The following is a 13183-nucleotide window of genomic DNA, read 5'->3' on the forward strand; positions in this document are numbered from 1 at the left end:
TGTTACAAAATGTTCTTGAAACTTCATCAAGATTAAATTAAAAATTATTTAAGAAAAAAGAAATTGAGATCAAAATCAGAATCAAGAACTACTCAATGCTTCGTCAAAAATAATTCAACATTTTTGTAACCAAGAAAAATAAAATGAGATCAAACAACTTTTTAAAATGTTAATCTTCTTAAATGAAAAAATGTAATATTGTTCTTCTTGAATATGGTAATTAATATTTTAGTCTCTTGTTAATGAAGCCAAATTAAAATATTTTTTAAAATATATTTCTCTGTTCCTACTGAATTTTAATTTTATTAAAAACTTAACTTAGATGTTGAAATGAATTATCAAAATTTGTAAAATATTCCACAAACATTTCTTCTGAAGATTATATAAGCTAATTATTAAAATACACACAATTTTGTCCAGATTTTATTTCTTATAGAAGCAACTGTCCAGTGATTATATGCACTCTTCAAACATTCAAACATTCAAACATTTTATTTAAATTTTTGTAATCTATTTATGGAGAGGTCGATAAATATTTTCAGAGCCTTCCGTTTGCAGTTCGTCTGGCGGTCAGGAGTTCGCAGACAAAGACGACCAGCGAAAGGAGATAGAGTCCGGCAGCCAGGAGGTAGATGGCCCACAGATCCGGCTGCTGGATGCGCTTCTCGCGGTAGAGGAACCGGCTGCGGAAGTACCGCTCGCTGGCCACCTCGCCGGCCCAGTGATGGAGCAGGCCCACGGACCGAATGGACATGACCAGGTGGTCCAGGTGCGCCACCAGATGCGAGTGCTTCTGCAGGTAGATGGCCAGCTGCTGCTCGAGCACGTGCTGCGGTACAATGTGATACGAGCCCGCCCGATGACCGCGCTGGGTGAGATGCAGCAGGGTGTCCTGGGAGAGCAGGCCAAAGAAGAGGGGATGTGAGCCGGCCAGCGAGCACCTGTCCAGCTGGCGCAGCACCTCCTCCTCCCGTTCGGAGGACACGACCAGCGATCGGAGACCCAGCAGCTCCTGCAAACTGGGCACCTCCCTTAGATCCTGCCAGGTTATGCGAGTCATCACCGCCGCATAGCCCCCCTCGGCCAGGTCCTGCAGACTGTCCGGCAGACGCTGGTGCAGATGATACCGTAGGATCAGGAACAGCAGGGCCGAGTACATGGCCCTCACGACCAGGCCGAAGCACAGCCAGCTGGCGAAGAGCAACTGCAGCGTCGGACGCTCGGGCGGATCGATGGGCAGGCCGAGGGCGGCGGCATAGACGGCCAGGACCAGGGCCACCCGGTCACCCGGTCCGCGGCCATGAAGCAGCACCAGGCAGGAGATGCTCAGGAAACTGGACAGCAGACAGAGCCACGTCAAGGCCTGGAACGGAAACGACCAGATCTCCAGGCTGGTCAGGTTGTGGGCATTGAGCAGCAGACATCCCACCAGGCGGTTCGAGTAGTGCGGGAACACGGGCGTCAGGTTGGTGGAGTACTGGATGCGCTTCCTCACATAACCAATCGCCAGGTCGGCCAGGCCACCTTGGACCTGAAAAATGGCATTCAAATTGAGTTTATCAAGCTGAAAAATGTAATTATCTTAAGAGTGAATATAGACCAAACATTAGACATATTCAAACTATTTATATTATTAAAGAACTAAAAACTGTATAGATTAAATTGGTTTATCCAAAACGTTATTATAAAAAACACAGCTTTTCTGCTTTAAATAAATATTGAACTTGTTTTTGTATTTTAATTAATTTAATTAAATTAAATAACACTCTACTGCACCAAAAGTTAAAATTAGAAAGTACACTTTTATAACTGACTTCGGTGTCCTAAATTGTAGTCCCCAAAGCTAAAAAATTACGTTTTTTAATATTTCCTCACCCAAAGATTTCTAGTTTTTTTTAAAGGAGTTGTTGCAGAAAAGTTAAAACCACATTTGTTTTAGAAATTACGCAGTCGCATTCATTCGCAAATAACTACTATTAAAATAAATCCTACTATAGAAATACATTTAAGACTAGCTTGGAAAGAGATATTTGAAGACATACTTGTATAGCATCAATTTGATTAACATTAATCTGTTTGCCTGTTGAGTAGTTTAAAAAATGATCAAATCTGCAAATTTCCAAAGTTATAAATTATCTTGCAATTAAATTTAAAGCCTGTTTATCAAATTTTAATCGAAAACTATACTTACATTAATGAACAAAATAATGGGTAATAAAATAAAAAGGTCTGAGTTTGAGAGCTTCTTAAAATTTTGTAGTATCTAAAAAATATAAAAAGATTTAAATTTAAATATGTTATAATAGCTTTATTATCTATGAAAAAATTTAGATAATATCAATATATTGTTGCTATGTTTCTGGTAATTTTTAACCCGTTTTTGGGGCATATTATTATTATTTTATTTAATAATATTTTTAAATTTCAATGTGGCCTGTCCCGTTAGAGTGAGGCCAACTCACCAACTTCTGGAGCATTTGCATCTCCGACCAGGTAGTGCGATTCTCCTGCTGATCCCTGAGACCCTCGAACCGAATGCTAAAGTTCATCCTTCGTGACAGTTCCTGCAGCAGTCGTCCCTCCAGACCCCGGAGCTCCCGCTGCCCCTCATCCAGATCGAAAAAGGGCGACACCCGCCGGGCCAGGACAACCAAAGGGCATCCGTGGAGATTGTGCAACTTGGAGGGAAAGTAGTCGCTATGCTGCCAGGACTCACCCAGGAACTGGTTGATCTGAGTGGGCCGGGAATCGTTGCACTCGCCAGCTGCATAGGGGAAGTACGTGTGGAGCAGCACCTGACCCCCGGAACTCTGCGTCATCACGTTGCAATTGATCAGCTGGTGGCGCCAGCAGTACGCGAAAACACCCTGCATGTCCTGCGGAATCAGGGCATCCCTTTGCTGCAGGAAGATGAAGTAGTACTCGCTGGCATCCGACTGCGCCGTGTACGTGTGTATATCGATGTCCCTGGCATGGTAGGTACAATAATTAATTGTGTTTTTATACCCTTGCAGAGGGTATTATAATTTCAGTCAGAAGTTTGCAACGCAGTGAAGGAGACGTTTCCGACCCTATAAAGTATATATATTCTTGATCAGCATCACTAGTAGAGTCGATCTAGCCATGTCCGTCTGTCCGTCCGTCTGTCCGTCTGTCCGTCCGTCTGTCCGTCTGTCCGTCTGTCCGTCTGTCCGTCTGTCCGTCCGTTTATATGCAAACTAGTCTCTCAGTTTTAAAGCTATCTGCATGAAACTTTTCCAAAAGTTGTCATTCTATTGCAGGTAGTATATAAGTCGGAACGAGCCGGATCGGACGACTATAGCATATAGCTCCCATAGGAACAATCGGAAAAATAAATGAAAAAAAATTATAACTTTGCTGTTTTTTAATTTTTTGTTTAGTTCTTCGACATATAATAATGGTTAAATATTTCCGATTTACGGTTTAAATTTCATTAAAATCGGTCGACTATAGCATATAGCTCCCATAGGAACAATCGGAAAAATAATTGAAAAAAAATTATAACTTTGTTGTTTTTTAATTTTTTGTTTTGTTCTTCGACATAAAGCAATGGTTAAATATTTCAGAGTTATGGTTAAAATTTCATCAAAATCGGACGACTATAGCATATAGCTCCCATAGGAACAATCGGAAAAATAATTGAAAAAAAATTATAACTTTGCTGCTTTTTAATTTTTTGTTTAGTTCTTCGACATATAGCAATGGTTAAATATTTCAGAATTATGATTAAAATTTCATCAAAATCGGACGACTATAGCATATAGCTCCCATAGGAACAATCGGAAAAATAATTGAAAAAAATTATAACTTTGCTGTTTTTTAATTTGTTTTTTAGTTCTTCGACATATAGCAATGGTTAAATATTTCAGAATTATGGTTTAAATTTCATCAAAATCGGACGACTATATCATATAGCTCCTATACAAATAATGAAAATATATAAAAGAACAATCAAATAATTAAGCTGCAAATCTTCATAGCTTCAATGTTTTTAAACATATACGCAAGTAAATCATAATTTTAATGTTTTCAAAAATATTTAATTCTTGCGATAGCTGCAAGGGTATATGAACTTCGGCTTGCCGAAGTTTGCTTTCTTTCTTGTTATTTATTATTTAATTACATAGCATAATAACTTAATGTTACAGTTCCGTTGCCCTAATTTTGGATAACCCACTTACAGCAGTGCCTGCAGCGAGTCCACCAGCAGCAGATTGTGCGTTCTTGGTCCTTCGATGCGACGCGGACGAGCGGACTCGACCAGGACCAATTGGATGATCATGGTGTCCACGCTCTCGTAGAGCAGCTGCATGATGTTGCGGTAGAAGTTCATCGGACTGGGTCGCCGGCAGGAGAGGATTACGATGAAGGCGGGTGCCATTCGCTGGTAGAAGTCCTCGATGAAGACACGAAGTGCCTGGGCCACATGCTGATTTATGGCCGCCGCCTGCGTCTGGGCGCCCATATACTTCATGGACTCAAAATGCAGCAGGCTGGTCACGTTCATGTCCGTCTATTCAAAGCCGGGAAGAATACTGCCGGAATTGTCCCATCGCCGTTTAGAAATCCAGTCCAATGCGGTCTCTGTTTGCATCTCATTAGGTCCTAAGTCAAACAAAACTATTGTGGGTCACGCACCACGGTGGACAATTAGCCAGGGATTTCATTTCTCCTACGATATGTTACCTATAAGGTAAGGTGATGTCGATAATTGTGTATTTTTATGGGCTTGCAGGTCTGTGTTCTACTTATAAGGTGGTGGGTTTTATTACTTCCTCGATTGATGTAATCCAAAAATTCAAAATAAAGTTCATACTTATATTAAGTATCTTTACACTGAAAGATAACCTTAAAAGTAAATTATATAAGACGACAAATAAAATAAAATAAAATAAAATAAAAAAAACTGAAATTTAAAACTTTAATACAAATTCGTTTGAGTTTCAAATAAGAAAATATTTCAAAATAGTGACAAAAACAAGACAATTACCAAATCAATAATTAAACATGTTTTGTATTTAAATTGTTTTTGTATTGACATCAAAAAAATATATATTTTTTATTGTAATTTTTTACCTGTAGCTAGGTTTAATGACCTTAACTACAATTAACAAACAAATGAATTAGTTTGTAAATCAAATAAAATAAGAAGCTTAATAAATATCTTTCCAATATTTCTAAAAATCGAATTAAAATATTATTGCCTTAGTTATGGCATAGCTTTAATAGTTATGCCCATTTTGTATAGCCCGTATACTCCTAAATATTCATTCCCAAACTGAACCTCCCGATTTATTTGCTTTTAATTAGTGCAATCTCTTTCCAGATCTGGCCATGAAACACCGAAGTACCCAAAAGCCCAGCCCGAGTTGAATTTATCCGCCTAGTTGAGTCTTTGACGGAGCGCCATGAACACCAGTTGCAACTCCAGTTCCAGCTGGAGCTGCAGATCCGGCCATGCGATCTACAGCACCTACCTGGAGCACTCGAGGATCGACATGCAGGCGGAGGACGCCAATGTGTATGTGGCCAAAGCCCTGCGGCTGGTCATCGAGCAGGTCCTGGCCCAATTGAGCACCACCCTGGTGGTGACCATTGCGACGAGGGACCTGAACACGGCCCAGTGGTTCGAGTACATGACGAACAGCCTGATGGACTCGTGGCGAACGGTGGCGGTGCAGCTGCTCCGCTTCCGGCCGGATTTGGTGGCCAGTCCGGTGGCCGGAAGGAAGCGGGTCAACCTGCTGATGGTGGACTCCTACGGGGGGCTACTGTGAGCATATCTAAGAAATGAAATTGTTGAGAGTGTCACAGAAATCTCTACGATTTTCAAATCACCTTAAAAGGTGTCTAAATGTTGGTTTTGAGAAATAGTGTCTAAGTAGATCGAATTTATCGAATATCCGATTTGAACTATATTCATGCATACTTTCAGAAAAGAGATCACTTGATTTTAGGACCCAAAAGTTTTCTGTGGCATCAAGGTGTCTAAAAGAATGCTGTGAGAATATTACATAATTATTCAGAACGAATTTATCGAACTTTTGCAATGAAAATATATTGTTGCATACTTTCAGACACCTTTATAAATTATTTTAGAGCTCCAGTGGTTGTTTATTTTAAAAATTAAACCATCGAGGGTGCTGCCGAATCACTATAGTTTTCAAATCATTTATAAGGCGCCCAAAAGTTAGCTGAAAAAAGATGAACGTGATTATTCAGAACGAATTTATCGAACTGAAAATATGTTGCATACTTTTAGACACCTTTATAAGTGATTTCAAAACCCCAGTAAGTTCTGTATAAGTAATATCTAACTTTTAGGGACACCAACATCACGGCCAACAATGCGGACTTCGATGACCCGGACTACTACTTCATCTTCCTGCAGACGCGAGATCACCTCATTGCCACGGAGCTGCAGCTGATCCTGGACCATTGTCTGGCCCATTTTTGGCTGCACTGCAACGTGATGATCCAGACCGCCCAGGTGGACGTGTTGGTCTACACCTTCTATCCGTATACGGCGGACAGCTGTCAGAAGGCGCATCCCGTGCTGGTGAACACCTTCAATGGCCGGCATTGGGTGCGGACTGCGAAGATGTTTCCGGACAAACTCAGCCAGATGCACGGCTGTCCCCTGACCGTGCTCACCTGGCATCAGCCGCCATTCGTGGAGTTTGCCTGGGACTCGAAGGCCAACGTTCAACGGGCAACTGGCTTCGAGATCCAGCTGGTGGAGCACCTGGCCAGCCGGATGAACTTCAGCCTGGAGTTGGCCAATATTTCACTGCTGCGGCCGGATGCATACCGCCTGGCGGATGGCGTCAGCGAAGGACCCATAGAAAGGGTTAGTTCAAAAACTAACTAACCAAAATGGCTCTGGGGATTTTGGAAATTAAACTCGTTCTTCAGTCTCTTATTTGCAGGGCTTATAAATCAGTGAAAATTGTAGCAATCTTTAGAACATTTCAAACTTTAAAAGACATTTTCTAGAATCCTCTCTAGCGTATAAAAACATTCATGAATTTCTTTAAGTTTTAAAGAAGACCTTCTATGAAAAGTCAAACATTCTTAAATATTGTCAAAGATTAAAGGGAACTAGGAGCACAATTTTTTTTTTGTTTTTACGTCTGACAAACATTGATAGCACTGTTTCTAAAAGGAAAGAATTTAAAAGACTAATAAACATTTTAAAACTATATCTTCAAAGTTCTATGGCTTTTAAAATGTAAAAATTTTAAATATCAAAATTTGTATAACATCTGGGGACTTTTACATCTTATAACGCGTCCTAATTAGCAGGCTTTGTTAACCCTTATATGGTTTTAAAATTGTTAGGAGCTTTAATCTTAAATTATAAAATGAGATTATATTTTATGTTAATTATTTTTAGCTCCAGCAGCGCAGTGTGAACCTGAGCCTGGGTTATTTCCGGAGGACGGCACGCCGGAGTAGGCTACTGACCACGCCCATGTCCTACTACTCGGCCAATTTGGTGGCCGTGCTGCAGCTGGAGCGCTATCGTCTGGGTGCCTTGGCCCTCCTCGTCTTTCCCTTCGAGCTGCCCGTTTGGTTGCTCCTGCTCCTGGCCCTGCTAATCCACCTGGTTATCCATTTGCCACTAAGGAGAAGGATTCAAGGAGGAGGAGGAGGACTGCAGGTGGTGGCCCTGTTGCTGGGCGCCACTTTGGCCCGGCTGCCACGCTCCTGGCGGCACCGCCTCATCGCCGCCCACTGGCTGTGGGCGAGCATACCGCTGAGGATCTCCTACCAATCGCTGCTCTTTCACCTGATCCGCCTGCAACTGTACAGCACACCATCGTTTTCGCTGGAACATCTGTTGGAGGAGGGTTTCCAGGGCATCAGCACGGCCAATACCCAGCGATTGCTGCTCGAGATGCCGCAGGTGTCCCGCAGTCCGGATAGGTTTCACTCCCTGGACACACCCTCCGATTGGGACGTTCTGAGTGCCCTCCAGCGGAACCGCAATCGCAAATTATTCGCCGTGGTCAATCAGGATATTACGCAATCCTTTCTGCACTCCTTCGGCCAAACCAATGCCTACCACGTGGTCAAGCAGCCAGTGAATGTGGAGTACACCGGGATGTACATGCCCAAGCACTCCTTTCTCTACGAGAAGATGGACGAGGTGCTACGGCGTCTGGATGCCGGCGGTTTCATCCTCGCCTGGCGCCGCGCCTCCTTCGCCGCCGTTCACCGAAGGGAGCAAGTGCCGCCGACCAGCCGGCGGTTCATCAACCACGCCAAGCTCTCCGGAATCTACATGGTCATGGCCGGAATGTACCTACTGGCGGTCCTTGTTTTCGCCGGAGAGCTCTTCCTCCGGCGGAGGAACCGGAATGTCCCAATATTCTGCAATGTTATATATCTCAGATTTCACACCTAAGATAAGCTTTATATTGATTGAGCATTTGAAGATGCACATTAAATTAATCGATCCAAAAACCAAAACTGAGTTGGTATTTTTAGTTGCTTAGAAACGCCAGCAGTTCACTTCGTCGTCGACTTGGACGGCCATCCAAAGAAATGTCGAATTATTCTTACATTTTTACAAATAACAAATAATTAATTTGATTTTAACCGACTGTTTATCTATGGTTTTAAAACTTTAGGAAATACTAAAAGTCAAAAACATATAACTTTGGAATTTTGTATCTTTTTGAATGGTAAGTTTCCTATTCATTTTCGTGTTCCTTAAAACGGTATTTACCTTTTTTTTTCCGTGTTAGAGAACCCATTCAGCCACTTAGTTGGACAACCATTAATCAAGAAACTTTTCGGGGCAATTAACCGGCTGGTCACACAAAACTCTGGGGTGATTCAGGGCACCGAACCAGATCGGGACTTGGAGCAGCGTCATTGGAGTCCGTGTCCCGGCGGGATGAACATCAGTGCACTGCTCAACTCGTACTACGACCTGTCCGGGGAGCAGATGAACCACATCAACGAGTTTGTGGCCCGGGCCCTGCTCCATGTGGTGCACCACTTCATTCTCAGTGTGACCCCGTCGCTGGTGTTGACCCTCTGCTGCCGAAGCAATCACACGTGCAACTTCTACAACGAGATGATGAGCACCCTGTTCCGGCAATGGGGATTGGCCCCGGTGCAGATCGTGAACGTGGAGCGGGGTGTGCCATGGCATCCGGTTCCGGGTCGTCGCCACTTCAATGTCATCTTCACGGACTCCTTTGCCGCCTTCGAGGAAATCCGGATGGAGTACTATGCCCGGGAGTACAACTACAACGAGCACTACTTCATATTCCTGCAGGCGCGGGATCGTCTCTTGCTGGGCGAGATGCGGTTGATCTTCGACTACTGCTGGCGCTACCAGTTGATCCACTGCAGCATCCAGGTGCAGAAGTCCAACGGGGACATCCTGTTCTACAGCTACTATCCCTTCGGGGAGCGGGGATGCTCCGACCTGGAGCCGCAGCTGATCAATCGCTACAATGGCAGCATGCTGGTGGAGCCGGACCTGTTCCCCCGCAAGCTGGCCAACTTCTACGGCTGTCCCCTGCGATGTGCCCTGTGGAATGAGCCACCCTTTCTCGTCCTCCATGAGAATGAGAATGAGAAAGAGAAAAAGAAAGAGGATGGGGGCCAGGAGGAGCACGTCCTGGTCGTGGGCGGTGGCTACGAGGGTCGTCTGCTCCTGGCACTCGCCGAGAAGATGAACTTCACCATTGCCGTGCGCCAAGTGCATGCGAATGTCAGAAACCAGGCCTTGGAGATGGTGAGTTCTTTAATCGATCTGCAATAGAAATACGGAATAATACATACAACATACTTTTCTCAGAAATTAATAATAAAATGTATGCCGTATAAAGCAGCATGAATTTTTGGCTGTTTTAAGCAAATTTAAATTAACTTTAATTTACTAAACTGAAATGTTTTATATTTTTTTATATTTCAAAACCTATAATAGATTGAAAGATATATTTTCTTGAAGATGGTGAATAACTTAACTCACAAGATAATTGATTGATTTATTTAATCAGTCTGCATTAGATATATGAAAGATGGAGGTTGTTAAAAATTTGTATGCCAAATTAAGTAGTTTTAATCTTCTTATTTGAGTGTATGTTTATCATGACAAAAATGGAAAACTTGTAATTTTAGATTTAAACGTTTGACTTGTTTCAATTTGTTAAACTGGAATTGATATTTTGATGCTAACGCTATGTCGAATTTTTGTTAAATATATACAAAATATAATTTTAATTGTGGCAAAAATCAAAGCAAGAAAATGGTGAGCTTTTTAATCAAAATGCTTTATCCGACTTATTCAGCCTGCTTTAAGAATATAAAAAATTATGAATCAAAAAACTTTCTTATGACATCATGTAATGATATTTTTGTTGACTACATTTTAGAAAAGTCGACTAAAATGTTTACAATACCAATCAGGACTAAAAAAAAAACTCAACCATTTATTTACCTGAATGTAAACATATGAATGGTTTTAACTTGTACTTCCATCTATTAAGTTTCTGTTAAAAAATCATATCAAATGATCGATAAACAACACTGGTGAAAAAACGTAATAAATCCAAAAATTGTATATTTCATTTCAATATTTTTGCTTTGATTTTCATCCATTGCGGTTTTTAAATACTGTAAGTAAATACAACTTCGAGTTCAATAGTCAGATATTAATTTTTACTTTTCCCTTTTTTTTTATCAGTGTAGCTAATAGGATCGAAGCTAAATCTTGATCTAACGTTTAATTTTGCAGCTGCAACGTGGCGAGGCGGACCTCACTCTGGGTGGGATCAGGCAGACGGTGGGCAGGAGTGTGGTGGCCACTTCGACGCACAACTACCACCAGACGCGCGAGGTCTTCGGGGTGCTGACCTCCAGCTACGAGCTGAGCTCCTTCGACATCCTGCTGTACCCGTACCGCCTGCAGATCTGGCTGGGCATCCTCGGCGTGGTGGCTCTGTCCGCCCTCCTCCAGCTGGCGGTGGACAGGCTGCTCAGGGAGCGTCTGGGATCGCGGTCGTGGCTCCAACTGGAGCTCATCTTCGTGGGCATGCCACTGCTGGAGGCGCCGCGATCGCAGACCGCTCGTCTCTACTGCCTGACACTGATGATGTACACCCTGATAATCCGGACAATCTACCAGGGACTGCTGTACCATCTGATACGCACCCAGCAACTCAATCGATGGCCACAGACGATCGAGTCGCTGGTGCAGCGCAATTACACGGTGGTGCTAACGCCCATTGTCCAGGAGGTGCTGGACGAGATTCCCAGTGTGCAGCACATGCGGTTCCGGCTGCTGGAGGCCACCTCCGAGCTGGATCCGCTCTACTTCCTGGAGGCGAACCATCGGCTGCGGCACCATGTGACCGCCTCCGCCCTGGACATCTTCATCCACTTCAATCGCCTGAGTTCGGACAAGATCCACCAGAGGGCTGGCGGTGGGCAGGGCGGTGCAGGAGCCCACTTCGAAATCGTGCCCGAGGACATCATCAACATGCAGCTGACCATGTACCTGGCCAAGCACTCCTTCCTCATCGATCAGCTCAACGAGGAGATCATGTGGATGCGTTCGGTGGGTCTGCTGTCCGTGTGGGCCAGGTGGGAGCTCTTCGAGAGCTATCTGCGTAACGAGCAGAACTACCAGATCCTGGGCATCATGGAGCTGTATGCCATATTTCTAGTGGTCATGGTGGGTCTGATCCTTGGCTTGATCGTCTTTATCCTGGAGCTCGCTTCTCGGCGGTCGCTTTTCTTGAGGAAACTTTTTTCGTAGCACCTGGCCAGAAGAGTTTCCTAATATGTAGTTATATATTAGATTAATTAAGATTACGCAATAAAATGCTTTTTCCACAAATCATTAAGAGCATAAAGCATTAAAAAACTGAATAAAAAAATACATATTATTTTAAAACAGTTTCTTATATATTAACTAAGAATGTGCAGTAAAAGTCTTTTTTTAACAAATTGTTATTAGTATAAAGCCTTTAAAAATACCATAAAACAATACAAATTATTTTTTTTAATTTATATTTTATTTGTGGAGGCTTGCAATTGATATAATTGTTGCACAATTTATTCGTCTAACCTTTTCCCATTTAGTATCATCTTTTGGAAAAATTTGATAAATAAACATTTGTTTTCTATTACGTTTTTCTACTTTTATTATAACACAAACATTTTGTGTTAACCAAAAATAATATTTTTTGATATTTAGTTTAGTACACTGAAAAACATGGCCAACGTTTAAGTTCAAAAACATTTTGAAAGGTAAAATTAATTATCACTTGCATATATATCAAAATGTTTTGTTTTGTATTTTAAATTCGTTGAAATAAATTGAGGCTTATTTTTGTTATTATTCCAAGAAAATATATTTTATTTACATAAAACTCGTTGTTAAGTTTTAAATATACATTGCTGTACGACTTTTTTTTTATAATATAAAAGGTATACTTTTTTCTAAGTGTTGGTGACTTTCAGAAACCTTGTGGTTTCGATGGGGGCCAGGATATTATCCAGCTATTTGTAAACCTCGCCCATGCGACATGGCGTTTGCATGAACCTGACACCGACGGTGTGTTCCCGACCCTCCAACACCTACCGCCACCCACCACCCACTCCACCCACAGGTGTGTGTGTCTGTGCCTGTGCCTCTGATGGTGTTAATTTATGGTTATGCGCCCCATACATAATACTGACACCAAAACCTGTCACGCACACGACTCCGGAACGGTGGGTCATGTGGGTGGTTGGGTGGATGGGTGGTTGGGTGATGTTTGGATGGTGGTCAGAGGGTGCTCGCCTGTACGCAGCAATTAGTTTAAGTGATGAACACGGATTTGTTAATGCATTACCTTTACAGGCACAGTCCTAGAATTAATTTGAATCGCATGGGTTTAGGTTTTTGTGAGATTCGAATAACTGATTTGAGGTGCCGCTGCTTTACCACGTAAATAAACATAGTAAATAATGGTGAAAGTTTGACATCACTTTCATTGCATTGAGGTAACACGATTTGTTTGTTGGAAATCTATAGAAATAAAAACGAATCAGCGATTTTTGCTAATAAGGAGGATATTTTAAATTATTGTTGCAAACATAATATGTTTTTTAAAATGAAAATCTTCTACTTATTAAAAGATGATTTTTTATT

At 42.2% G+C, this 13183-nt stretch overlaps 3 protein-coding genes across 3 annotated transcripts; 2 read left to right on the plus strand and 1 right to left on the minus strand.

Annotated features, from left to right (window-relative positions):
* Positions 1-288: 288 nt before the first annotated feature.
* On the minus strand, positions 289-4528 carry LOC108138466. The gene is made up of 4 exons (XM_017260674.1): positions 4203-4528; positions 2463-2967; positions 1344-1531; positions 289-1205 (listed from the first exon to the last, which is right to left on the minus strand). Exons 1-4 carry the CDS (start codon positions 4526-4528, stop codon positions 539-541), a joined length of 1686 nt encoding a protein of 561 aa, XP_017116163.1. The 3' UTR covers positions 289-538.
* Positions 4529-5429: 901 nt separating this feature from the next.
* On the plus strand, positions 5430-8431 carry LOC108138443. Its single transcript, XM_017260643.1, has 3 exons — positions 5430-5794; positions 6346-6871; positions 7418-8431. The coding sequence occupies exons 1-3, from the start codon at positions 5430-5432 to the stop codon at positions 8429-8431; spliced, it is 1905 nt and encodes a 634-aa protein (XP_017116132.1).
* Positions 8432-8926: 495 nt separating this feature from the next.
* LOC108138488 lies at positions 8927-11803 on the plus strand. The gene is made up of 2 exons (XM_017260690.1): positions 8927-9778; positions 10781-11803. Exons 1-2 carry the CDS (start codon positions 8927-8929, stop codon positions 11801-11803), a joined length of 1875 nt encoding a protein of 624 aa, XP_017116179.1.
* The last annotated feature ends 1380 nt before the right edge of the window (positions 11804-13183 follow it).

Source organism: Drosophila elegans, unplaced genomic scaffold (genome assembly GCF_018152505.1).
Source record: "Drosophila elegans isolate 14027-0461.03 unplaced genomic scaffold, ASM1815250v1 contig_149, whole genome shotgun sequence".
Classification (NCBI taxonomy): Eukaryota; Metazoa; Arthropoda; class Insecta; order Diptera; family Drosophilidae; genus Drosophila; species Drosophila elegans.